At 39.4% G+C, this 24,546-nt stretch overlaps 2 protein-coding genes across 2 annotated transcripts in view; both read left to right on the top strand.

Annotated features, from left to right (window-relative positions):
* The first annotated feature begins 9,735 nt into the window (after nt 1-9,735).
* On the top strand, nt 9,736-14,941 carry tbr1b (T-box brain transcription factor 1b). Its single transcript, XM_080902471.1, has 6 exons — nt 9,736-10,751; nt 11,053-11,207; nt 11,414-11,535; nt 11,828-11,986; nt 12,353-12,414; nt 13,300-14,941. The coding sequence occupies exons 1-6, from the start codon at nt 10,060-10,062 to the stop codon at nt 14,141-14,143; spliced, it is 2,034 nt and encodes a 677-aa protein (XP_080758597.1). The 5' UTR covers nt 9,736-10,059; the 3' UTR covers nt 14,144-14,941.
* A 2,969-nt stretch (nt 14,942-17,910) lies between these two features.
* The window catches only part of slc4a10b (solute carrier family 4 member 10b), a 30,134-nt gene continuing 23,498 nt past the window's right edge, over nt 17,911-24,546 (top strand). The window contains exons 1-3 of the mRNA XM_080902467.1: nt 17,911-18,041; nt 19,081-19,122; nt 23,534-23,615. Coding sequence (XP_080758593.1) covers nt 17,994-18,041; nt 19,081-19,122; nt 23,534-23,615 — 172 coding nt within the window. The 5' untranslated portion in view covers nt 17,911-17,993. The remainder of the gene's footprint in view (nt 18,042-19,080; nt 19,123-23,533; nt 23,616-24,546) is intronic.

Genomic DNA, 24,546 nt, shown 5'->3' on the forward strand with positions numbered 1-24,546 from the left:
TGCCTCTGAACATCACTAGTGTAGAGAAAGGAGGAGCAACTCTCATGCTTTGTTTTTCAGCCTCTGATCTCGTAATGATAAGGTCTGTGATTTCTTCATATGCAGAAAATTATTTTGCCTTATACACCATTTGGTTAAACCTATCATAGCAGAATTCTCTATTGTTCCAGTATCTCTGAGAGAAACCCTTAGTTCAAGAGCTGTGTTTTCACTAACTATCAGGCTGGCAAAGTTGGAAATATTTTATTTTTCCTCATGCTACTTGAATCCTTACGTAGTTATTGGGCATTCTATTTTTCGCACACAGCCATATGGCCAAGTAGAGCTTCAGTTAGACACATGGCTGGTATCTAAGATACACCGTGCTTGATTAGCTTTTTCCCTTCTTATTGTTGCACATGAAAATACGAGACAACAGTGCTGTCCTTGATAGATGTTTCAGGAAAAGATCTTTCCCTTCAAATAAGGTCCCCATTCTAGTCACCCCTCTGGTTTCACACATGCTTATCAGACTCCCAAACAACACCTAGTACAGGTGTGAATATCAAAATCCCCAGTGAAAATCACAGTAGATTCTCTCATGTGGTCTTCGGAGTCCTATTACATACAGCAGTGGCTATGCATCGGGGCTGGGATGCTGCTGGCTAACAGCAACTGCAAAAACACCTTTGGCTAAGTGTAAGGTGGACCTCCTTACACCAAATGTGCTTAATGACTAAAAGAAAAAAAAACCAACCACACTTATCTAATTGAAAAAAGGTGCCTAAGTGTACAGTAGCTGGTTGTTGCCCGGTACAATCACACCATAACACAGTTGTTTCGCAATTCATTAGCAGGTACTTTCACAATATACAATAATTGAAAGATGGCTGCATAATTGATAGCAGTTCACACCATAGGGAAAGTGCAGTGATCCATCTAATGATAGTAATAAAGTGTAGAAAGATGGGATGAAGATAATACCGCTTGAAGTGTGAGCTATGTACATTTGTGATGAGAAAGGCCTCACACTGAGACTTTGTCAACATAACAGACACCAACACCGTGAAGATGTTAGTCATATTCATGCCATTAGCACCGAAGAGATTCACAATGTACCTCCTTGAGGTTAGCAGATCATAGCTCTTATTTTCATTCTGACCACCTTTGTGTCGTGTGTAGAAGAATATGAACCTTGTTAGAGATGCTACATACAAATCAATTCATTTATTCAGTGTTAAGAAACCATCTGGCTTGATCAGAACTGAAAGTCATCCTGGCAGGCCACTTTACTGACTGACACCTCATAGAATTAGTGGGAGGACGGCTTAATTTACCGTCTTTGCTCAGCTCAGACAACACGGTTTATCATCTTGCCGCATTCTAAGCTCAGATATGAACTGAAAAGTCCTCCGCAAGCTCCAGTTACCTTGAGTCTTTGTTACAGCAATGAACAGATTCAGCATATCTTGTTGTTTATTAGTCTTAGATAGTGAGATATAACACTTTTTGTGTTCTCTTTGTGGAAGCTGTGAAAATGGCACGCCATATGTAATACACTTGCTTGCTGTTGGTCTTGCCAATTCCCCCAAGATTGGTAATTCCTGTGCCAATGCTCGCACTCTCTCTTTGTCCTTGTGATTTGATTGAGCTTGTTGGATTGGATTGGTTTCTTTTGATGCTGTGTCTGGTGTTTAGTTGTTGATTTGATGTCACTTGCAGTCCGTTTAAAATAACCATTTGAACCAGAACATACGTGTTCGGTTGTACCTCCGAGCTACTGATAAAACGGAAATAATAATACTAAAAATTTTTTTTCCTGAATTGCACATAGTAAATAGGGGTCCAAAGCAAATGGGAAACAGATAAACCAAAATATAATCCTGTGATGTTTTTTTTTTCCTCTTCTAATTCTGCACAAAACAAATTGGCTGCATATTTTGTTCACACCTTGTGTAACTGGGGGATAGCAAGCGCAATCCTCCCTCGTCATACCTGTGACAACAACCTGCAAAGTGCTCCCAGTGCCCTAATCTGCAAGGTAGAGACCTGCTGCTGCTGCATGTAGATGTTGTTTTCTTTTTCCGTAGATTCTTGTCCCTGTGGTTTTTACATTTACACACCCACGAGAATCACACAAGGTAAAAGAAAATATGTGAGTGTCTCACAAGCTAACATTTTTTTTCCCTCAAAAACATGTTCACGTTCAGTAGAAAGCAATAAAGGCATACTGATGGTGTTTGATTTGGAAATGGCAGTCAGACCGTGATTTTAGCATCAACAGATGGCCAGTAGATTGGTTTAAATGAGTAACACCACTGCCTGCTTTAGAGTTGGCTCAAGTAGTAGAGTAGTGTACTACTGTCTTATCATATCTCCTTGTGTGAATGATGATGTCACCATGATAGATGCTACTCAAGTGGGATCAGACCTGCTCAGTGATGCCTGTAGAGACCAGCTCAGGGAGATCCCTGTCTGGCTGCATTATTCAACAATACTCCGTACCTCTCCCAGGGAAAAAAAAAGGACTGTTGAATATTTGAAAAATGGATTTGATTTTTTATTTAAGTGTATAGATGTGGAAGGGAGAAGGGGGAAAAATAGAAATAGTGCCAGTCGGTGCAGCCTGGAAGGCCACCAAGGCAAGTTGCCGAGTTTTTCTTACTGATCTACGGGACTTCTTGGCTGTATCACTTGGGGACGTTTTGGAAAAGTGCGCTACTTCGAGGGCCTTTTGACTGCAACTACGAGTTGACAGATCATTGATCATTTTAGTTTCACAAATATGTCTACTAGTTAGTTGAGAATTTCATATATCTGTTTTGTGGCTGTGCTCGTGGCTTCTGTCGTCGCACCTTGCAAAGCAGTTTTGAAGTCCTAAAATTTGAAAGCGAAAAAAGGCTCCTGGTCTCCCCTGGAATTCTGGGCTGTTTTGATAAATTGAATGAATCAATATTTCAGTTGTAACATAAGAAAGGAAATCTGCTCATTGATAACGTACCAGACATTGTGCCAGACAGTGATAGCCTATTTTCAAAACGGCAGCGTAAAGGAAAAAAAAAAAAACAACCAAAAAAACAACAACATGGCTGCAGAACCACTGCTCAGATCCTGACGAGCCAAGCCGAGTATTGATCCATCTGGCTCTGAAGACACTGTCATGTCACCTTTGCATTTAAGTGTTATCTTGTCAGCTTCAAATGATCTAGCTGTCAGATCTGGAGAAAGCTGGCCTGCGTGATGTTGCTTTGTCTCTAATGTCCAGCTGTTGCTGTGCCGGTCTGTGCCAGGAAAGAATATTTGAATCCCGTGTTTATTCTGTTTTTAAATGTTGATTTGCCTAATCTGCTCATATGCAACGACTTAGTCACGTCTTTATAATTTTCCAGGTTGTGTGTCTGTGCACCTGTGTCACCGTGCAACGTGCGTTTGTGTAATGCCATCAAATTCCACATAATGTGTGACAGTTGATTCTTACAGCCACCGTTTCATTCAGTTTCCATTTCCTTTCCTAGCGTCACCCATTCTCTCAGATAATTAAACAGACAACTTACAGTGAATGTTATAAGAAGCTCCCTAGCAGCAAAAACTAAGTGTAAATTGCTTCAAAATTGATTCCCCTTTCCCCCCAGCAGATGTAACTGATAGTTAAAGGGTGGGAGCCTAGCTTCTTGGTGAAAGGGCACAAACTCTTTCAACCAAGGTGTGGTAACAGGGTGAAAATTTGTAAGTAAATTCCCTCACTGATAATGTATCCTACATCCCACTAATGATAGCACACCCACTGTATTGTGCTCACAGCACTAATTTCCTTGTTTTCACTCACATACGCTGCAAATGTTTTTCCTCTGTTCTATGATTTATCTTTTCCTCCCCCCTCCTCATATATGAATCGGTGTTCAGTGTCCAATTTCTAATTTAGTCCCTGTGTAGTGGCTTAGTTTGCCGGTCATTTAAGGAGTGGATCAGTTCCTAAAAAGCTTTTGGAGATGCTGCAGGCCAGTGAGTGTGTTGGGCTGCTATAAAGGCAACAGTAGGACATCGGCCAGTAGTTCACACTTGTTGGAGCACACTGGTGAGGCTGTGAAGATGGATTCGGTCTTGATTATAAGGTACTGTTTGTATTTCTCATCTTTTAATCAGTGTGAAATATTCATGCTGCATCCTTTTCTCTTCTCTACATACCATTCCCGCACCATGCAGTGATCTGCGGAGATGCAGGTGTATGGTGTAAACAACAAAAGGGAAAATCTAATTGATCACTACAGTTCTTTCTTTCTGAACATCGGCAAAGTTTGACAAGAAAACCAACTGGTTTCCATGTGTTTGTTTGTGACAGCCTAGATGTGAGTGGTGGAGACATAAATCATGTCGGATTTATTTTTCCTCTCAACTTGGAACATAGTTCTCTTCCCCGTAGAATTCAGAACTGATCATTAACCTTTCCTTTAGTTCCTTCCCTTGCCTGGTCACATTTCCTCTTTATTTGGTTCCTGGCCCCATATGCCACTTTCCTATTTCCTGCCTGCAGACAGCAGGGAGTAGCTCTATTATCACCTTCCTAGAGCTGTCTTTGAATGTGAGAGGCAATTCCATTTCACTCAGCCATGGGGAGGAGGAGGAGGAGGAGGAGGAGGAGGAAGAAAAAAAACACGCCATAGAGCACAGAGAAATTGGTTTAGGTTACTTCTCGTAGCTGAATGTAAGACTATTTTGCTTTGTCTTGTTGGATTTCTTAGATTTAGAGACCCTACCATGAAGAGCCCGCAGTGAATGTGCAGGGTTTTTGTTGTATAGTTTTAAATCAGAGCAAAGGTTAAGTGCCGGCTATCATGTCAGGTTATTGTGTGAACAATTTATCGTCAACTCCATTGAGAAGTCATCTTTTGAAATATTAACAATCCCGAAGCATTTATATTCCACTACTGTGAAGCTGTGCTAAAGATATCGAAGATGTCTCTAATGCTTTCACTCTCAAGTGTGTTCGCTACATTTTGCAGCATTTTACTCGAAGCCTGTGTTATTTTTGGGCTTCCCTAAGTCTTATTCCAGCTTTTATCTGTGCCTAGTTCTTTGGAATGGTAGGGCTCTTGACAATATTGCTCCTGGATAAATTAAACATGAGTTACGTAGAGTGATAATCTGTGGGCCTCTCTTTTCACACTGCATTCCCAATGAGCTGTGTGTTGGCCTGGTGTTGTTGCCTGTGATTTTAATGAAGATTATTCTTGTAACACGACAGTCGCCTGTTTGCTCCTAGTCCTCCCCAAATATTTTCTCTTCAAACCGAGAATTTTGCTTTCTTTCAAGTGATCTGTGCAACATTTGCGCTTTATTTTAAAAGTATTTATGTTGCGGGTCAAAATCATCAGTTTGTCACGGATGTAATTAAAATATTTAGGCACCAAATCACATACCTGGCTGTTGTTTTTGGATTAAACATTCATCAGCATGTCAGCGCACTTATCGATTAAACAATTCACTGGCAGACAGCTGTGACTGGGTAATTAGTAGGTATTTTCTTCCTGTCTAAGCAGAACTGTACTGTAAAAAGCCAAAGCTTAAGATGGATTGAAGCCCTCTGTTTTCTTTTGTTCAGATATAGGTTTATAGTGCTCGAAAAAACCTCAGAGTATTCTCTGAGGAGCAAGTGCACACTTCATGGCATGGCCACTCTTAAGATGGAACTGCTGTTTTATAAATAATTTCAAAGTTACAAACATCAGCCTCACAATCACAGCGATTCAATGATATTCATTTGGCATAAGTCAGTTTCATTTCTCTGTGCTCTTCATCAGAAATGGCTTAAAAAGTAGAGTTAGTGTGAATTTTTTATGCTATGGGCTTAGTGGGGACAGTGGCCATGTTCTTCACTTGCAGACGTCTGACAGTGCATGGCAGCAGAAATAACAAAATGGTCACAAACCCCAACTGCACTCCCTGGGTCACACCGGCTCTTTAAAATTTAAAGAGACTAGCAGGAAACCAAACAGTTGATAACAGGTCAGTAGCAGGTGATAAAAGAAGTTTTGGTAGGGACATTAGCCCTTCCGCTAACTTTGTGTTTCCTGACATTAGATCCATGCAATTTGCTTAGCCAAATAATACACATCCGAGAGCATGAAGGAGCTGTGGGCATTACTCTCAGGGATTGCAGTACCCTGAGGAGTGCAGTGTTTCACAAGTGCTACTTTGCTGCAGAATTGGTATTAGACGAAATTCACACATTTATAATTAAGCATATTATTATGACATACTTTTTCCTGTATAGGTTTTGTAAAGGGGAAGCTCAGTTTATGAATCAGATTGTTATTTCAGTGGTGTGCCACACTGTCATTGTCCTGTGACACACACACGAAAAAGAAAGTAATAGATAAATAAATAAATAAAAACTCATGCCAAAGTTAGGAAAAATTCACAAAAAATGTGTGCCTTTAAGAGATGAGTAAATGGTAAGTAACTGTGTGAGATGACATATTAATTGTCTGCCACGTGGGACGGTTCATATTCTTATGACCTTGCAAAATATACATGTTAAATAATAAATCTGGATTAGTTGTTTGCAATAAAAAAATAAAACTGCAAATTAATAACTATAAATAAATAAATACACTGTATTAAATAGTATTAAATGTAAGAAACTAGGTAACATAGATTGAAGCTGAAGGAATAAACGGTGTAACCCAATAACAAAATGGGCATTTAAAATGGGAAATGCTGCTGCAGGATTTTAATAAGTTAGAACGATAGAAGGATATGTGCATTTGGTTTAAGGTGAAAAATCCCTACAGTGCAGTTCTGTTATGGTATTATTACTCCACACTGAACATCCTGATCACCTGTCCTGAGGTTAATTTGCTGTGAGCTTTGCGGTAAAGAATCGCGTTTGAGTCTGGTCTGACTGGGCGACCCTTAAAGGACATCAATAATGAGCAGGTGTAGGAGTGCACTTCTGCGTAGACGCGTGTCTCTGTGTGTCCAGGGAGGACGACTAATAAGGGTTTAAAAGCCACAACTGTCCACTCCGCCCCTTAGCAGCCCCCCCAGCTGTCTTTTCTGCCAGAAAGCACCCTGATTCCCTCTGACAGAGCAGATCACTGATGGCAAGAAACCACAGGGGGCAATAGTTATGTTAGCATAGCACAAAGCACCGCCACACTTGATCGGGTTAGTGGCGCTGGTTAATTACAGAGTTAAGGTAAATGCACGTTTCCTGGTTAAACAAACAAAGATAAACAAGCCAAAAAACCACAGTAAAAATAATAAACGAAGTCTTTGACTTTGATTTATTGATGGAAACTGCAACGTGACGTCTAGCAAACAACATATAAATAACTTAAAGTCCATCTTAAATGCATTCCCATGAAATTTTTAGTGCTGCTGTAATATAAGCCACTACCTGTCATGAATCCCAAATAACCTTGGCTCTATCCTCTTAGTTCATCCCAGTGTGCCTCATTCCTTATTACTGGCCTGACAAGGAAATGTTTACCCATCCGACAAGAGACAAGCCATTTCATAGTCAGAAAAAGCAATTTCACCTGACTGGAGTAGCACACTATGTCCCCATATCCTTGCTGGCAATAATTGTGTTGTCATTTTGTGTGCTGTGGTCATATCATTGAAGTGACAGTGCTGGGCATTAGGTAAAGTCCCTAAGCTGGTGCTCACTTTCAGGCTTTTTCTCTCCTTGTCATTCACATTGATTGGATTAGACCCAGGTGGTAAGCAGATTCTTTTGGCACAACAATAAAAAAAATGGTGATGTAGTGGCTGAAAAACACACAGATATTGTTTTTTCTTTTTGCTGAAATTAATATTGTTATGTGGAAAACATATGCTCTTTAGAATTAAATGGATATATACTTCTTCTTCTTCTTCTTCTTCTTTTTAAAAAATTTTTTTTTTCATTGTATTGAAGGCAGTTTGTGTTTGAGGGTTTTTTTTGTCTTTGATTTATTTTATATGGGTGATATAATACAGATACAGCCGTTATAATATTATTTGAAAATTGAAAAGGCATAACTGCTGTTCACACTAGATTATGCTCAGCTGGTCAATGGAGGGTGTGTACAAGGCAGGGAGCCGAGATCCTAACCTGCTCTACATCTCCCTGAGGGACAATGCTGGCTATGGGCATGACAAATCAGCCCCCTCCTCTTTGGTTATGTCCACTAGCTAGCTGAGCCAATAAATAGATGACTTAATCTGATAAACAGGCAGTGCATTACCTAGGGAAACACAGAGTTGCTGCATGGGTGATTCAACAATTGGCTTGTTGAGGGGGGGAAGGAAGCCCACTTTGCTTATTAAAGATCAGCGATGGAAGTGAACCATAATCCTGTAATGAGTAGAGCAGAGAGTGGCCTCTTTTCCTTGGGCACAGGCAAGCCCGTGCTTGCATGTTTCACAGGAATAGATTGTTGGAACCAGTAGCCTTTCTGTAATGACCCCTCTTGTTAGCTTCAGAAATTCATAGCTCTTCATTAGAGATACAAACTGGTGGCTGTGTTCACCAATGCAATGGACCTTTATTGGTCTTCCCTTTAGCTTCCACGCTACACTGCTGTGTAACTAAACCAGAAGTTACTCAGTGAAGTAGAAATGATCAACTGAGGCAGTTAGTGATATTGTAATGGGTTTCTTGATAGTTAGTGGTGTTTCTTATCATCTATGAGAATCACCTGGTAATAATAATGCGATTAAACGGAAGTGTAAAAGTTGCCAGTGTTGAATCGATGCCTTTCGGACAGAGGATAACCTTCACAATGACACACCGTGGCTCTGGTGAACAGTGAAGTGGAAAGTTTGAAATTCAGGACAATTTACAAAGGCCTCGCAATCATAGGAAATGTATATGCGAGGAAATGTATATCAAACCACTCCCTTTGAACAGTGCTAGTGTTAACTTGGTAATAACCTTGTTAGTAAGTTAAGCTGGGAGCCATGCTGCAGCTGCTCTCTTTGCACCGGGGACTGAGCCACTGTAACTTACGGCTATCCTAACACTTAGTTCCATCTTCTCAATCAGGACTGATTTATTTTACTGCGCCGGGGGGCTTGGTGCATTTTCGAAGTGGTCTGATTAACAATCATTTCTATTTTAGAGTTTATTTATTCTCCATCTGCTGTCGATATTCTCAAACTTACTGTCAGTTATCTCAGAGACCTGCACCCTCCTGAGATCAAATTTATTCTGTCTTTAAATATATTTCCCGAGTAATTAGATTTTACAACTCGGACTTAATGTTTTTCCCATCTCCTTCTTACGCTTGCTTTCTCAAACGGACAAAAATTAAATTAACTAAACTGCATAATGCTAATTTCTACTCAAAACTCCGAGTCCTACTTTGTGTCTCTCTGGCAGTGAGCTGTGTTTGGCACAGCAGCCCCTGTTACCAGTGCACGGGTTCATAACTTTAGTGCATAAAATATTTACCAGGACTGGGACTCATAAACACATCTTCAGTGGGACGCCATGATTTCACGCTATATCACAAACATTTTAAGGCATCAGATGCACCGCCTGTCATGGACTGTCATTTTTGGCGTGTTAATAATATATCTTGGTTTCTTCGGCAGACATACTTTGGCACTCATGGCACATAAATAGGTAAATAACGTGGATAAAGGTAAATAACGCCGCTGTCGTCACAGCTGACAGCAAAAACAATCTTCATAACTATGATATATCTTTTTTCTATTTTTTTTTGGTTTGTTTTTTGTTTATTTCATATACTGCTAAAAAAGAGTCTGTCTCCATATGTTTTATTCAAATATAGGCCCATGTCACACTACAAACAAATCACTTTGCTCATAGCGCTCTTCTTATCGTCCTAATTAAGAGCTGTCTAATTAAATTACAGCCCTGAGTTAACCAATCGCAGTACTTGTTTCATTAGCAAAGCAGCGAGAGTGATGGAAAGAAAATCCTTCCTGATTGCAGGATGGTGTCAATTGGCTAATTTGCTGCCTTCCGTAACTCAAGTCATCTTAAGGCGTTTCGTAGTGTTAGATTAGGAAAGGCGTGTGCAAAAGCTTGTGATATAGGTTGAGCTAATAGTAGCTTCCTATTGAGCTATGCAGGTCGAGAATTGCATCTCGCCGGCGAGTGATCTCTCCAAGAAATTTATGAATGTGGGCAGTGGCTTTTCGAGCTCCAATGGATCAGAGCTTTCGTTGCAGGACCATCCTATTATATCTGCAAGTGACAACCTGGAGAGAAGTTCACCTCTGAAAAAAAACTCCAGGGAGATGACGAATCAGTCAGAGGCAGACAATTTTCCCGACTCCAAGGACGCATCAGGGGACGTCCAGAGGGGCAAACTCTCTCCTGATCTTCACGGAGTCTCTGACATCCGTCATAATTTCGATGGATCTGCAGGAGAAAGGTGCATCTTTTCTCCATCTACCCAGCCGCAGTCAGTCTCAGCAGCTCCCAGTGCCATGTTCCCTTACCCGAGCCAGCATGGACCAGCGCACCCGGCTTTTTCTATTGGAAGTCCCAGCCGATACATGGCACATCATCCGGTCATAACCAATGGAGCTTACAACAGCCTTTTAACCAACACTTCTCCTCAAGGCTACCCGACAGCGGGTTACCCTTACGCGCAACAGTATGGACACACATACCAAGGAGGTGCTTTTTACCAGTTCTCCTCAGCGCAAGCAGGACTGGTTCCGGGGAAAGCGCAGGTGTATCTGTGCAACAGGGCCCTGTGGCTGAAGTTTCACAGACACCAAACAGAGATGATCATCACAAAGCAAGGACGGTAAGTACGCGCACTCGCTTTTTTTTTTTTTTTAGAGGCATGCAACAATATTCGATAATTGTTTGCGTTACTGGAACATTTTTAGATCGAAGTTTAAATGGGCGCGTATTAAGATCATTTAAGATTATTTCCCTGAAAAAACTAAAAAATAATAAAAGCGATAATGAACTTTGTATAACACCAAGGCAAGCTCATTAATAACAAACAAAGAAATAAAACAAAAACTAAATAAAGACGCAAAATGAAAAACTAGAAAAAAATAGAGACATTTTCTAAGCCTGTGTTTCTTTTTTCCCCGCAGACGAATGTTTCCATTTTTAAGCTTCAACATTTCTGGCCTTGACCCAACTGCCCACTACAATATATTTGTGGATGTAATACTCGCCGATCCAAATCACTGGCGATTTCAAGGAGGAAAGTGGGTGCCTTGTGGAAAAGCAGACACGAATGTCATAGGTATCACATCTGCGCTTTGTAACGATTACATTTACTCGACAGTTTGATTTTGAGAACATGGTAAAAAAAAGTGTTTTGTTTTTATACCTATAACTAAAATATGTGGTAAAAATTGTGAATGAAAATTTGTGAGGAATTTGTTTCTAAATAGTGATATATATTTTTACTTCTTTTCTTTGCCTATTTTTTCTTCTTCTTTTCAATAGGCAATAGAGTTTACATGCACCCGGATTCGCCAAATACCGGTGCGCACTGGATGCGTCAAGAAATATCATTTGGAAAGCTAAAGCTCACAAACAACAAAGGTGCCTCCAACAACACGGGGCAGGTAACAATGTGATAAGAAATGTCTGAATGATATAAATATATATTTATATGTAATACGAGCTGGAAACTGAAATGTTTATTTTTTCCTTTTTATTCATCTCCTGATTATTATTTTTAGATGTGTCGTATTGCTTTCTCTGTCATTTAATTCGAAACAATAGTCGCGTGTGTCATTATAATAAACACGAAATATGAATACACAATTGTGCTAAATTAGTTTATTTTTCTTCTCAAATCATCTTTCCAAACTTTGAAATTCAAAGTCTGACAAACGTCTTTAATTGGATCTCCAGATGGTGGTTCTTCAGTCTCTCCACAAGTACCAGCCCAGGCTCCATGTGGTGGAAGTAAACGAGGATGGGACAGAAGACACCAACCAGCCAGGAAGAGTCCAGACTTTCACCTTCTCAGAAACGCAATTCATCGCTGTCACAGCTTACCAGAATACCGATGTAAGACCACTTAATATCTGACACAACACTGGAAATGTCACCAGACACCAATAGCACAGCAGCATTTATACTTTGAACATTAGCCTGTTGAAAGACGATTCAAAATATCGGGAATTCTACAATATATATATATATACTTAAAAAACAAAGCAGAACAATAAAGTTTTAATACGAATACAATTTTTTAACCTAAATCTTAAAGCAAGACGCACACTGGGATTAATCATTTCCTGTTGACAAACACATTTTCGCGTAAAAACAAAGAACAAAATTAAACGAATTGTTAATATTATTTGCATTTATGCTGCACTGCGCTAAACGTCTGGAACACACCTTATGGATCCTTCTATGCATTTTCCCCCACAGATTACGCAACTGAAAATTGACCACAATCCGTTCGCTAAAGGATTTCGGGACAACTATGACACGTAAGATCGTCTCTCTTTTTCCTTCCTTCAAAATATTTTCTTTGTATTTGGTTGTAATTTATGTGTGTGTGTGTGTGCGTGTGTGTGTGTGTGTGTGTGTGTGTGTGTGTGTGTGTGTGTGTGTGTATCTTTTTATGCTTCTGTAGTTTTAATTAGAAACTATAATAGCCACTTAGCTTGGGTTTTTTTCTTTGCAAAAATTTAATTTATGTATTGATAAATCTGTTGAAAATTCGTTGTATTGCTTTTGAAGTTGGAAGGAGTTCGCATGATAAATAAAATATGTACTTTTACAGGGAAAATTAATTGAACATTGGATTAATAATAACATTTCTGACTGCAAATGAAGCAATGCGCTTTTCTTTTATCATAACACACACCATAACACACACATATGCACTTGTTTGCGTGTAATAAATGTGCGCAATTGCGTCCAGAGCTCGTAACTGTACCGATTCACTGTATGTATGACAAGGTTCCTCCTTTATTTGATTCGAGCTTGTTTTTCATTGTAAATGAAAGGCGTACTAATGAGTGACGAGAAAATGAAAATCATACTCGAAACAAGGAAATAACTACACGATAACTGAGAAAGCAAGTCGGATCTATTTGACGACGTTTTCTTCGTACTGTGTAAGGCACCCGGCGTATTTCGAGCTTGGATCTAGACTGGGATGGTTTTGCAGATGTTTTCGAACCCTGCAGTTATCTCACCTTCAGAAAGAATAGTAATGGAAAACAAACTTTCCTCATGTCTACTAAACTGCTACATTACTGAAACAGAGAGGCCCCGTTGACCTTAATTTGTTTAATGTTCTGAGAACAGACTACAACACACTGTTTAGTTTCTGAATTGCTTCTCTGTTTTTCTCTCCATCTTTTCAGTGTATACACAGGCTGCGACATTGACCGCCTAACTCCATCACCGGGTGACTCTCCGCGTTCACAGATCGTGCCGGGTGCGAGATATGCCATGCCTAGCTCTTTCCTGCAGGACCAATTTGTCAGCACTTATGCCAAATCTCGCTTTCACCCTGGCGTGGGGACTGGGCCTGGCACGGAGCGCAGCGTCCCACTCGGCAACAGCTTGCTATCCCCGCAGCAAACCGAGGAGCCCAGTGTTGCCACCCCCCCGCAGCGATGGTTTGTCACCCCTGCCAACAACCGACTGGACTTTGCTGCCTCGGCATACGACGCCGCTGATTTTGCCGGTAACGCGGCCACCTTACTGTCCTACGCAGCGGCCGGAGTGAAGGCTCTTCCCCTGCCGACTGCAGGCTGCTCCAATCGGCCTCTTGGCTATTACGCAGACCCGTCTGGCTGGGGAGGACGCACGCCGCCGCAGTATTGTGGTGTAAATAGTAAATCCAGCTCGGTCTTTTCCTGCTGGCCTACTAACACCATCGGTGGCAGAACAGGCACTAGCTACCTGTCCGAGGAGGGAGACTCCATCACCACAGAGAGATCACCCATCGGCGGCTCGGAGGAGACCAAACCTAAAGACATGACGTCTGAGTCGAGCTGGATTGAGACGCCGTCCTCCATCAAATCCATCGATTCGAGCGATTCTGGTATCTTTGAACAGGCCAAGCGGAGAAGGATCTCACCTTCTGCAACACCGGTTTCAGAGACAGTGTCCCCGTTAAAGTCTGAGCTGCTGACACCGAGAGAGTGTGAGAAAAACTGCACAAAGGACATTGGTTATTACAGTTTCTATCCTCACAGTTAAAACGAAGCAAAGCCAATCTATCTATCTATCTATCTATCTATCTATCTATCTATCTATCTATCTATCTATCTATCTATCTATCTATCTATCTATCTATCTATCTATCTATCTATCTATCTATCTATCTATCTATCTATCTATCTATCTATCTATCTATCTATCTATCTATCTATCTATCTATCTATCTATCTATCTATCTATCCACAGGTTAATCAATAAAAAGTATAAAAGGACTGACATTCACAGTTAATGGCCAAAGTGTAAATTCTTCAACTACAGTTTTGCCATAATTCTGGCGCCTTGTTTCCACACTGTTACGTCAGAAAACACTGTAATTATGAATATAATGTACATAATACTGAACATTTTGGTGATAGTGACTGAATGTACACAGAACAGATAAATGATTCAAAAGTAGTTGTTTAAAAAAAAAGGAAAGCAGAGCCTCTTCTGTTAAGTAGCCTACACTGTTAGAATTAAAGATATTGAGCATCTGTACATAAATAATGTTCTTGTGTAGCATATACTGGCACAATAATCCCTGTCAGTGACAAAAAATGTGTATTTTGTACTTTATCAAAGCAGTAGGCTACCAGAGGTTTAAATGACGTTACCGATCACTGCTACATTCATAATACATGTGGTGAAAGAAATTATAAATGTTGATAATGTAGACTTAGGGTCTTTTATTTACGTATGTTTTATTTGTACTTAATTTAACCGGTCATTTTTTTTCGTAGCCTCCATGCTATGCTGTTGTGAAATTCTTCGTATCTGCTGTAATGTGACTGAAACGTAATAAATGATGATATCATCAAGTCATGTTTTATTTGATCACATCCAGTTCAAACAGAATGCGTTTGAAACATACGAAAGGGTTTATTATAATCTGCTATTTTCCACAAAGGCGTCATGTGGATCATCTTTCCAGAATTTCAAAGCGCAGTGCACCGTGAAGTATCTCGTCGCTGAGAGGGCTTCAAACAGTCAAGGCAGTTCTCGAATATTTAAATCCCACTGTGATCAGCCAGAACCAGACCAGAACACCTCCAATTACATCAGGCTTTAGGTAGGCAGTCCTTTCCCTCATCGGCATTCCCTCCCCACGATGGAAGCCACAGGAAGCTTCCAAAGATATTTATTTTCAGATGGACATCGTGTCCTCTTCTGGATCCATTGATCGGCTCGGGATATGATGAGACTTTCACGGCACAAACTTTACAGCCAAGTAAAATTATAAAAAAAAAGAATAATAAATTAAAATTAAATACAACGGAACAAAATGTGAGTCTTTGATTGGCGCTATAGACTTCATCGGTATTCATTTGTTTCGTTGGCCTATTCATTGTCTGACTCAACAGTAAGAGTTGTTCCTACAACATTTGGTTGGATTCGTTTTGCAGCATGTTTGCCAAAGATTGTAGAGTGAAAACTTTTGTTGTTTTTTGGTCATAGTTTCAAACACTGAAAAACTGTGAGGTTGACAAATTCTCTGTTTGGCACCCAAAGGAAATGACACGTTAAAAGAGTCTTGACTATATGTGAAAGTGTGCAGAGGAGCAGAAGACACCAAGAGAAAACAGAAGACAGGCAAACAGGCTTAATAATGAGGTAACATTTTTCTATTTATTGTTTTTTCAATAAACAATAAATAGCACATTTTTCGTTAAATTCCCGTGTAAATGACCCACCATGCTTAATCATGGGATTTTATTGGAATTATTAAACATTAATATCCATTTTTTCAAATTTATATAAGAACAGATACTAATTAAAACGGATGCTGAACAAACTCAGTGTGCACTTAATTGGAATTTGTCGTGTGAAGGAGACGCTCACAGCTGTCAATATGAGATGTGGCATTTAGCTCCTCATACTGTCAGCTATAGGCCTTCCCTGGGATAAACAGCAGATGGCGATAACTGAATACAGGTTTTATAATCAAACAACTCCTCCAATATGTGGTCCAGAGCTTTTAGGTCACCACAGAGGCAACAAAACCTGTAAGAAAACTCTCTCTTTTTTTCCTCTTCATTTTTTTTCATTAAAAAAAAAAAGATTGATTCGTTATTTATGAGTTAAGTAAGGGCATCCTGTGAGTTTCCCCTGGATTCAACTACACGTGGATGGTGATCTACACCAGATGGTGGTGCTTTACTATTTTTTGTAGCAGTTAAAAGAACCCATGCTGTTCAAAAGACTCAAATGTTTTCTGCAAGCTCTGACAAACTTGACAAACAGTCTTGTAAACACTGGCCCCGAACACAAGCTGAAGAAAGTACAACAAAAATCACATGCAAACTGTATCTGTTGGCACTGGAGAAAACGCGCTCTCTGCGAAAGCCTGTTCATCTCCACATGTCGTCTACTTTAATACAAAGCAGCAGTTTTGTTTCTTTTAAATCATTTACTTTGTTGGAGGATGACCCACGGCTGAGATGACCCCGTCCTCTAAGAAGGGGTGGGGCATGATGGGTACTTTTATGCCAAAAAGCGATTTTCAGTATTTGCCAAAACGTGATTGCTTGGGTTTAAACTGCTGTAAATTACTTATTGGCTTAAATATGTAAAATATATGTGAAATGTATCCCTCATGAATGATATCAAGTCAGCTTGAGCCACAAACAATATTCTTCTTGCAGCAGAAAGTGCAAATATATATATATATATATATTTTTTTTGGCAAAGTGACTTTTACATATCCTTTATTTATCCAATTAAAATGTGTCATGGACATTACAAATGTCTTTTTTTAATTATTATATATATATTTTTTTTACAGTGATTTGGCCAGAAGGTAGCAGAAATTGAAACAAATATGACATATTAAAAAAGATGATTTTTCAAGTGACCAAAAAGGACTGGATTGGTTCTAACAGTAACACAACAGCACAAGTAATTTCTTTATTTTACATCTAACTCCTCTGTATATCGTGTTCACTAAAGTCTATTCGCCTATATAAGTAAAACGAATATGAAAAAGCGGAGAAACATCGGAAATCCCTTTTTGGCACAACACCGGGCACAAAACCACAAGCCCCAATGGAAACTGTCGTGTATGTTTTTGTTGCTCTTCCACTTGTCCTAGCAGCATATGGACAAACATATTAAATTACAAAATAACATAATATCTTGTATTTATCAAGGTAGGACTTTGACCCGAGTGCCACCAATTTTAACAGACCTAAACAGACTCACAGCTTTTCCTTTTTCTTACGCACATTTCAGGATCCCCCAGAAGACACGTCTGCTTGTACGACGATCTCTCCGGCGAGAAGAAAAAGTAACTCTCAAAATGTTAAATATAAATGATCATCAACGTTATTTTAAATATTTAAATCAACTTGCGACTAGTTTCAGTGTGTAGGCCTAAATCAGTTTCATGCCCGTTTTTTGGTCTTAAGTAAGATATTGTGTAGCGCATGGGGGAGGGGGCCAGACAGAGCTCAGAGTTCTGCTGCAGCCTAAAAATGAAGCTATTCGTATTTATCCATAAAGTACTGGAAGCCACACTGAAACAGGAATATGTAGCCTAATAATTGGACATAAACTGGAAACAAACTGGAGGGAAACCGTTTGATATCTCCTGACAATTGGTGTCTTTCCTCTGTGCCTGAAAAAAAAAAGACAAAACATATTAAGAGTGACGCGTCCGCGTCAGCTGGCAGAGATGCGCGTGGTTTTTATGAACAGGCAGCGCGTCAGAGAAGCGCTAATCATCAGCGAGCTGCAGAGCGGCGATGATATAAACATGTGATAGTAGCTCAGTTACCGCTACACCTGACAGGATTACACGCACCGGAGGTCTCTGCTCCGTCTCTCTGATACGCTGCTCTGCTGAGAGAGGAACATGGATACTGCGGATCAGGGTGCTCAGATAGAGCCGCTGCTGCCATCGGTAAACAGAAACTGATGTCTTGGGACAAATATTTACTAATGTACATTAATATTTCAGGACTAGTGTCAAGTTTAGTGCGTGTACTGCGTGGAGTACTGGTAAAAAAAGATGTTGCTAAAAGAGGCAGGAAAAAAAAAAAGAAATCGGGAAGCAGATTCAAAACGTTTGGCTCTCAGATGGTTAAATAATTAAGTTAACTGTGGAGTTTTGAGGAGCTGTGGTTCACCTGCAGGGATCTACTGAAAGCACGCTGCCACTCCAATCAAGAGGAATGGCAGTATGTCAGCTCGTAATATTTTATTGAATCCATCCTTTTAGTGAGCCAAAATGTAACTTCATCTCCAGAGGCATGATGGTAAAATTTCTGAATTGAAACAGACATTGGGAGGCTTTCATTGCTACTCCTTTAAATTTCAGTATGATGCTGTGTTAATTCAGTGATGCTGTAACATGCTATAACATTTTGCAAATGTAAGGTAAATCCCTGCTGTGACAGCTGTGTTGCTATTAATACATCATAATTCTGACAGAAGTGACTTTTTATCATCATATTATGTAAATATATTATAACTTTCATCTTGTTAATGTAAAATCAGGCATAGCTACAAGTTGCACTAATAAAAGCAGGTAGTCTTCACACATTCAAATTCTGCTTGAGCATGTCATTTGGAGAAGTCATCTCATAGAGGATGTTCACAGAGGGAGGAGGACCCGTGTTCATTGGTCTCTTCCGATCGTTTTAGTGGAGATTTGTTGTCATTATCTGCTGGCTGTTATTATGAAAACAGATTTTTCCATTTCTCTGAATGCTGGGAGTTGCGACCCTCTAATACGACTTTTAGAGCCAAATATAGATTTGGCTTTGAAACGTAAGGTCACAACCTCACCTTAAAAGTCACTCAGCAGTTAAGAATTGAACAGAACTCAGTGAGTTTTAAGAATTTAAGGACTGAGTTGAGCTTTTGGAAATGTTCAACTTTAAAAATTTGATTTGGTGTTTTATTAAATAAACTTTATTTGCAACTTTATGTCTTTTCAGGCCAGTTCTCCCATTGGATCCTCAGTTGGGCGAAGAAGTCTGGTGAGTTGTTCCTTGGGTTTTACACCTTAGATGGATGCCGTTAGGGTGAACTTGCCAATAAAAATGACCGTGGCTCAGGGGGTTAGGAAGCGTATCTGTAACTGGAAGGTCGCCGGTTTGATCCCCGGGCTCTCTGTCCTGGTCGTTGTGTTCTTGGGCAAGATACTTTACCCTACTGCGTACTGGTGTTGGCCAGAGGGGCCGATGGCACGATATGTCAGTCTGCCCCAGGGCAGCTGTGGCTACAACCGTAGCTTGCCTCCAAGCTCCACCAGCGTGCGAGAGTGAATGAATAGTGGCATTGTAAAGCGCTTTGGGTGCCTTGAAAATCGCTATATAAATCCAATCCATTATTATTAAAAGTTACATTGATTATCATTTGCATTTGATTATCACTATATCATAAGTGAAAGAAGATAACAGGTTCATTCTTGGATCAGCAGAACACTCCAAGAGGATTGAGTGTAACACAATGACCTTGTGGTTTTACTTTATATACATACAAAGCAGAGAGGAGACACTATATAAACCAAGGTTTATCTGCTGTGCAGCATTGATGATGTCACAGCGATAATCTCATGATGACAGAGTGGCGGCACTGTCGATAGATGCTCGATCACAAATTACAGTTGTTTGACACAGCAGAAGGGCATCAGCATTTATCAGACATGGTGTGAAGCTGGGCAGCAGGAGCTCAGCTTCTACACTGTCTTTCATTCAGTCACTACTGATTAAATAGCAGAGGACACTAAGGGAGAGCTCATGCAGTCTGAAAACGAACAGGCACCTTGGTTTTTCAACAATCAGGTAGGCTACAGCTCATGACGCCAGGCATTTATGTTGATGATGTGAACTGTTTTATTGATGTGAAGTTTCTCTCTGCTGAAAACCCAAGTTTGCTGCATGTTTAACAAGGGAAAAAGTGTTTGGTTAGCGAAGAGATTTTTCAGTGTGTCCAGAATCAGTGGAAAAGCCCGATTAAAAACTGGCAAGTGCAACATTTTTTGCAGCTGGGGGATGGATGCAGACCTAAAGTCTGCCAAAAATAAGGGGTCAGAGCTGCAAAACACCTTACGTAGCAGCTCTGGTTAAAAAGTGATTTGGCGCTAATGTGTCCTCTTACAGGATGTTGAAGTTCGAAGCAGAAACATTTAAGGATTACAGTACATTTTGTGCCACATGAAAGCCTGTGCGGTTAATGATATCGCTGCCACTGATGGATTCAAAATTGCCACAGCCATCTGTAGGGATCAGATCCAAGTATGTGCCACATCCTGTGATATCACTTCAGCTGTGTGGTGTGCCAGCAGCCTTTAACATGATTTTACTGGGTGGATGCTGATCATTAGTCTTGAAAGTAGCTGTCTTTGTGCGTGCATTGGGTGTGGTTTCTGGAAAGTAATCAGACTACTATACAACATTGTAACTATTTTTGTTTTTTTAATATTTGCATCTGTTCTTAAGAGCTAAATGCTTCAGGTGTAAAATGTGCTTATAGGAACCAGTCAGTTTATAACTGAAATTGAAGTGATAACAATAGTAATAATATGAATAATAACCTTTAGTTATATAGGACTTTTTAACCTTATTTTACAAGGTGCTTCACATAAGAAACAAAGCAAGCTCAAATAGCCACCTTTAAAACTTCAGATTGTCACATTGACATAGTATTTATTGATCAGATCTTTTTCTCATGTGAGCCCAGCTTCCTTAAAAGGTGACAACAGTATATCAGTGGTTTTTGTGTTTATAGTTTAGCACCCTTTTTAGTCAGTAAACCCATACAAACCACACAAAATAGAGGTTATAGACACATCATAGTGCACTGCTTCAGTGTATACAACATTCCTACAATGAATAACATATATTGCCATTTATCATTAACATGATGCACATTAATACCATCTCACAGACTAATGTGGCTGGTGTTTTAGTAATAAATGCCGGCTTTTAATCTGAGCAGGATGTTGATCCGTAGCTGTGCATTTGTAGACAGATTAACAGCATCAGCCTCGTGGCTTGGCATGCCCATGTGGCTCTGCAGCTGTAAACAGCAGTGCCCTTCATTATCGTAATGCTCTGACGGTCTACTGGAGGTTAAGATGGCTCACGGAAAAAGCTGGTATTAAGCTATCAAGACAAAAATATTGACTGTGTTAATATTGGTGGGTTTTTTTTTAAATCAAGAGATTCAAAGCATGTAAAGGAGTTTCAATCTTTTGGTCAATACTGTGACAGGACTAAGAAACACCAACGTAGCAAAGTGCCTACTTCTGATAAGTCAGCATATTTAAATATCAGACCCATGAATGGCAGTGAAATTGTTGCATTCCTCATTATTTTATGTATAAATGTATTTTTTTTAGTGCTTCAATCAAAAAAATTGCTTTAAAGAAATCTGTCTATTTAGATTTTAGTTTAATGTGTCTAAGCCCACTGAATGAATAACCTGCAAAAAACCTTTGTGCTAAACTTTGGCCTTTATGCTTATAAACACAATAATTATTGAGTTTTTAGGGTGTTGTAGACTTCTGTTACCTGTTACATGGCTCTATTGATTCTGGTATTTTTTGTTAAGATACCCATTCTTGTTGTAGTTTCTGGATGAACGAGTTTGAGAAATGTAACAATCTTTTAAGTGCAAATTCATTTTTTTAAGATTCATTATAATACTTCACAGATTTGTGCATGTATTTAGTTTATTTGGCACATTGACACATGTCAGGAAATATGTGTACTGCCAACTTCCTGTACAAATCTGCATGAAGCACAGGGACAGAAATACCGTTTTATCTCTCCACCCACCATGAAGCTGGAGTGAGCGGGCTTTGTGTTTTGTTGTAGTCAGTGACCTCAGCCTACTCTACATCAAACTTGCCCTTTCTGTCCTGCGCCTTGTTTATGTTGTACCGTGGTTATGCATCCATCAGATGAGCACACAGAGTTCAGCTGTAAGTGCTCATGCTGTTGGTGTTCATCTGTGTAATCCTTCAAAGCTTTGAATTTTTTTATAAATCCAAATTCAAATAATATTTTTTAAAGAAAAGGTAAAAGCACTGGGTTTCTATCTGTTCTCATATGACAAATAATGATTTTTGAAGGTTTTCTGAATCCCTTTTACCACCTCCTCACTTCCATTATCTTTCACAAGTATTACATAAGCTTTCACACCACAGACTGCCGGTTTTCTCTGAGATCTGAATCTAATCATCTAAATCCATGTCCAGTATGAATGGTTTTAAACCTGCAGGTTAATAAGACAGGAGGATGTAGGAAATGCTCAGTCTTGAAAGGGTCTTAATATGCTATTTTGTGTTTTCTTTCATAATTTTAATATTTAAATTGTTGCTAAGGTTTTTGCTCATATTAAAAGTTTGAAATAATAATGGATATTCAAGTAATCACAGTGAGGTAAATTCTTGGGTTTCAGACTCCTCTAAATGCTCAGTTGCACCATTTTCTGTTTACATTTAACTCTGTATGATGTCAGGAAGAGGCGATATTCCTTAAACAGTCATCTGAAGCACTCAGCTATGGCAGAAACATCCCCACCCATCTGCTGTTCAAGACTTAAATTTTCAAGTGGCAGCCAATTAAAAGAAAAGCCGGATTGAAGGGAAAGGTGAGGGAGAGTGTAGCTTGATTCAGAGGAGGAGGAACCGAGGGTCAACAGGGAACTATGTAAAGCTACTTTAGTAAGGTATAAGACTAAAAGTGTAATTGAGCATAATTTAATTTTTGAGCAGTCCTTAAGTTACCTAACCTCTTCATTTGTAATTGTTATTGCAGGACTCGGGGTTTTTAAACTCGTATCTACTCATAAAACTGTTCTTGCTGCAATAAAAAAACAAACAAACAAATATAATATCTTAACAAAGAGAGGGTAATTTATTTGGAATGTGCGAAGTATTGTTATAAGACATTGAACAACGGATAAACTATGAACTGTAATGTGCTTCGTTAACATAAACAACCAGTTAGGAGGAATGCTTACTTGATCAAATTAAATCAAACAGTGATTCTCCCTTTGAACTCAGTTCCAAGTCACCACAAAGGAGACATCTTGAACAAAAGTAAAACTTTCTTTGTGGGTGGGTAAATTATTGTTCGCATTGTGAGAAGCTTTCTGTTTGGACTAAGATCATACTCTTTCCTTTCCAAGATAAAAAAGTGCAATTAGTTTCCATGGCAGCTGCACCGTTCAGTTGGATAATGTGTTTGTTCATAATGTTCTGCAAGGGAGCACCAGGTCAACAAACATTTTATTTCATGCTATGTTGAGTCGGGATACGCCGGCATATTGCAGGATGATGTTTCTTCCAGTTGTTGGTGTAACACTGTATGAGTGTGCTTTAGAATGATGTTCATAATGCTAAATTTGTATTTGTGCATGCATTTGCGTGTCTAACAGAGAAATGACGATGAAGCGGTGGTGGACAGAGGAGGAACGCGGTCCGAGCAGAGAACCAACTTTGAGCAAGAAGATCTTGAAGGTACGTGGATGTACACAATGTGCTGGGAAATACCAAAAGTGTCAAAGAGTGAAAAGGCTTCTGCAGCTGAGACCGCCTACTCTGTCCTCCCAACTGCTGCTTTCCTCTTGACAGCTTTTTTACAGTTAAAAGATAAGAGCAGAGTGGGAGGCAGAAACTGTGGGTGAGCTGAGTTTGCATCAGAAATTTCACAATTGCCCAAAAACACGGACAATCGAAACAAAGACAAAAACTGTGGGATCTCTGGGCCACTAAAGGCCAGGAGCAAGCACCGTCTATATCTGCAGAAACAGATGATCAAAACGTTACAGATTCTCTTTTCTGTGAAAGTGAATTACAATTAGCAGGTTGGAGCTTAAAAATCTATTTTGTTTAGCACGTTATCACAGTTATTTTTGACATATATATATTGGTAAACGGGAGTATTCTCTTTTATTTGTGTGTTTTATGTTAAAACAGCACATACATACTTAATGTAGAAGTATTCTTTCAATATATAAATAATAGTAAAAATAATTACACTCTTTCTTTAAATATACATTTCTATGAAACCAAAGTGGAATATAAAATCAAAAATAAACTGAACTGAAAAACAGTTTGATGTTACTGTAAAGTGCTTCAGAACAACAATATTCATAACAGAATAGCTTAATTAATTACTTGTGTTTTTCATATATGTAGCATCTAGGAATAGCTTCAACAGTCATTCCAGAGCACACTGTATATACATGCAACCCTGTGTTGTTCTGCAGTGAACTGAGTGGGCTGACTCGAGTACAAACACAGACTCTCTCTATCTCTTTCTCTCCTCTACTGTCTCGCTCTCCATGATTGCTGTTTTATACTTCCACAAGGAGATACAACATTTACTGCATTTACACTTATTTTCAGTGTTTATGCCTGACAATTTTCAGAAACATTAAAAAAAGGA

This window comes from Rhamphochromis sp. 'chilingali' (genome assembly GCF_963969265.1).
Source record: "Rhamphochromis sp. 'chilingali' genome assembly, chromosome: 14".
NCBI lineage: Eukaryota > Metazoa > Chordata > Actinopteri > Cichliformes > Cichlidae > Rhamphochromis > Rhamphochromis sp. 'chilingali'.

Bases quoted from the DNA above. Each gene is read 5' to 3' on its own strand.
- tbr1b (XM_080902471.1), top strand. From the start codon at position 10,060: ATGCAGGTCGAGAATTGCATCTCGCCGGCGAGTGATCTCTCCAAGAAA. The intron at 11,208-11,413 runs GTATCACATCTG...TCTTTTCAATAG, and splicing joins AGCAGACACGAATGTCATAG to GCAATAGAGTTTACATGCAC. The intron at 12,415-13,299 runs GTAAGATCGTCT...CCATCTTTTCAG, and splicing joins TTTCGGGACAACTATGACAC to TGTATACACAGGCTGCGACA.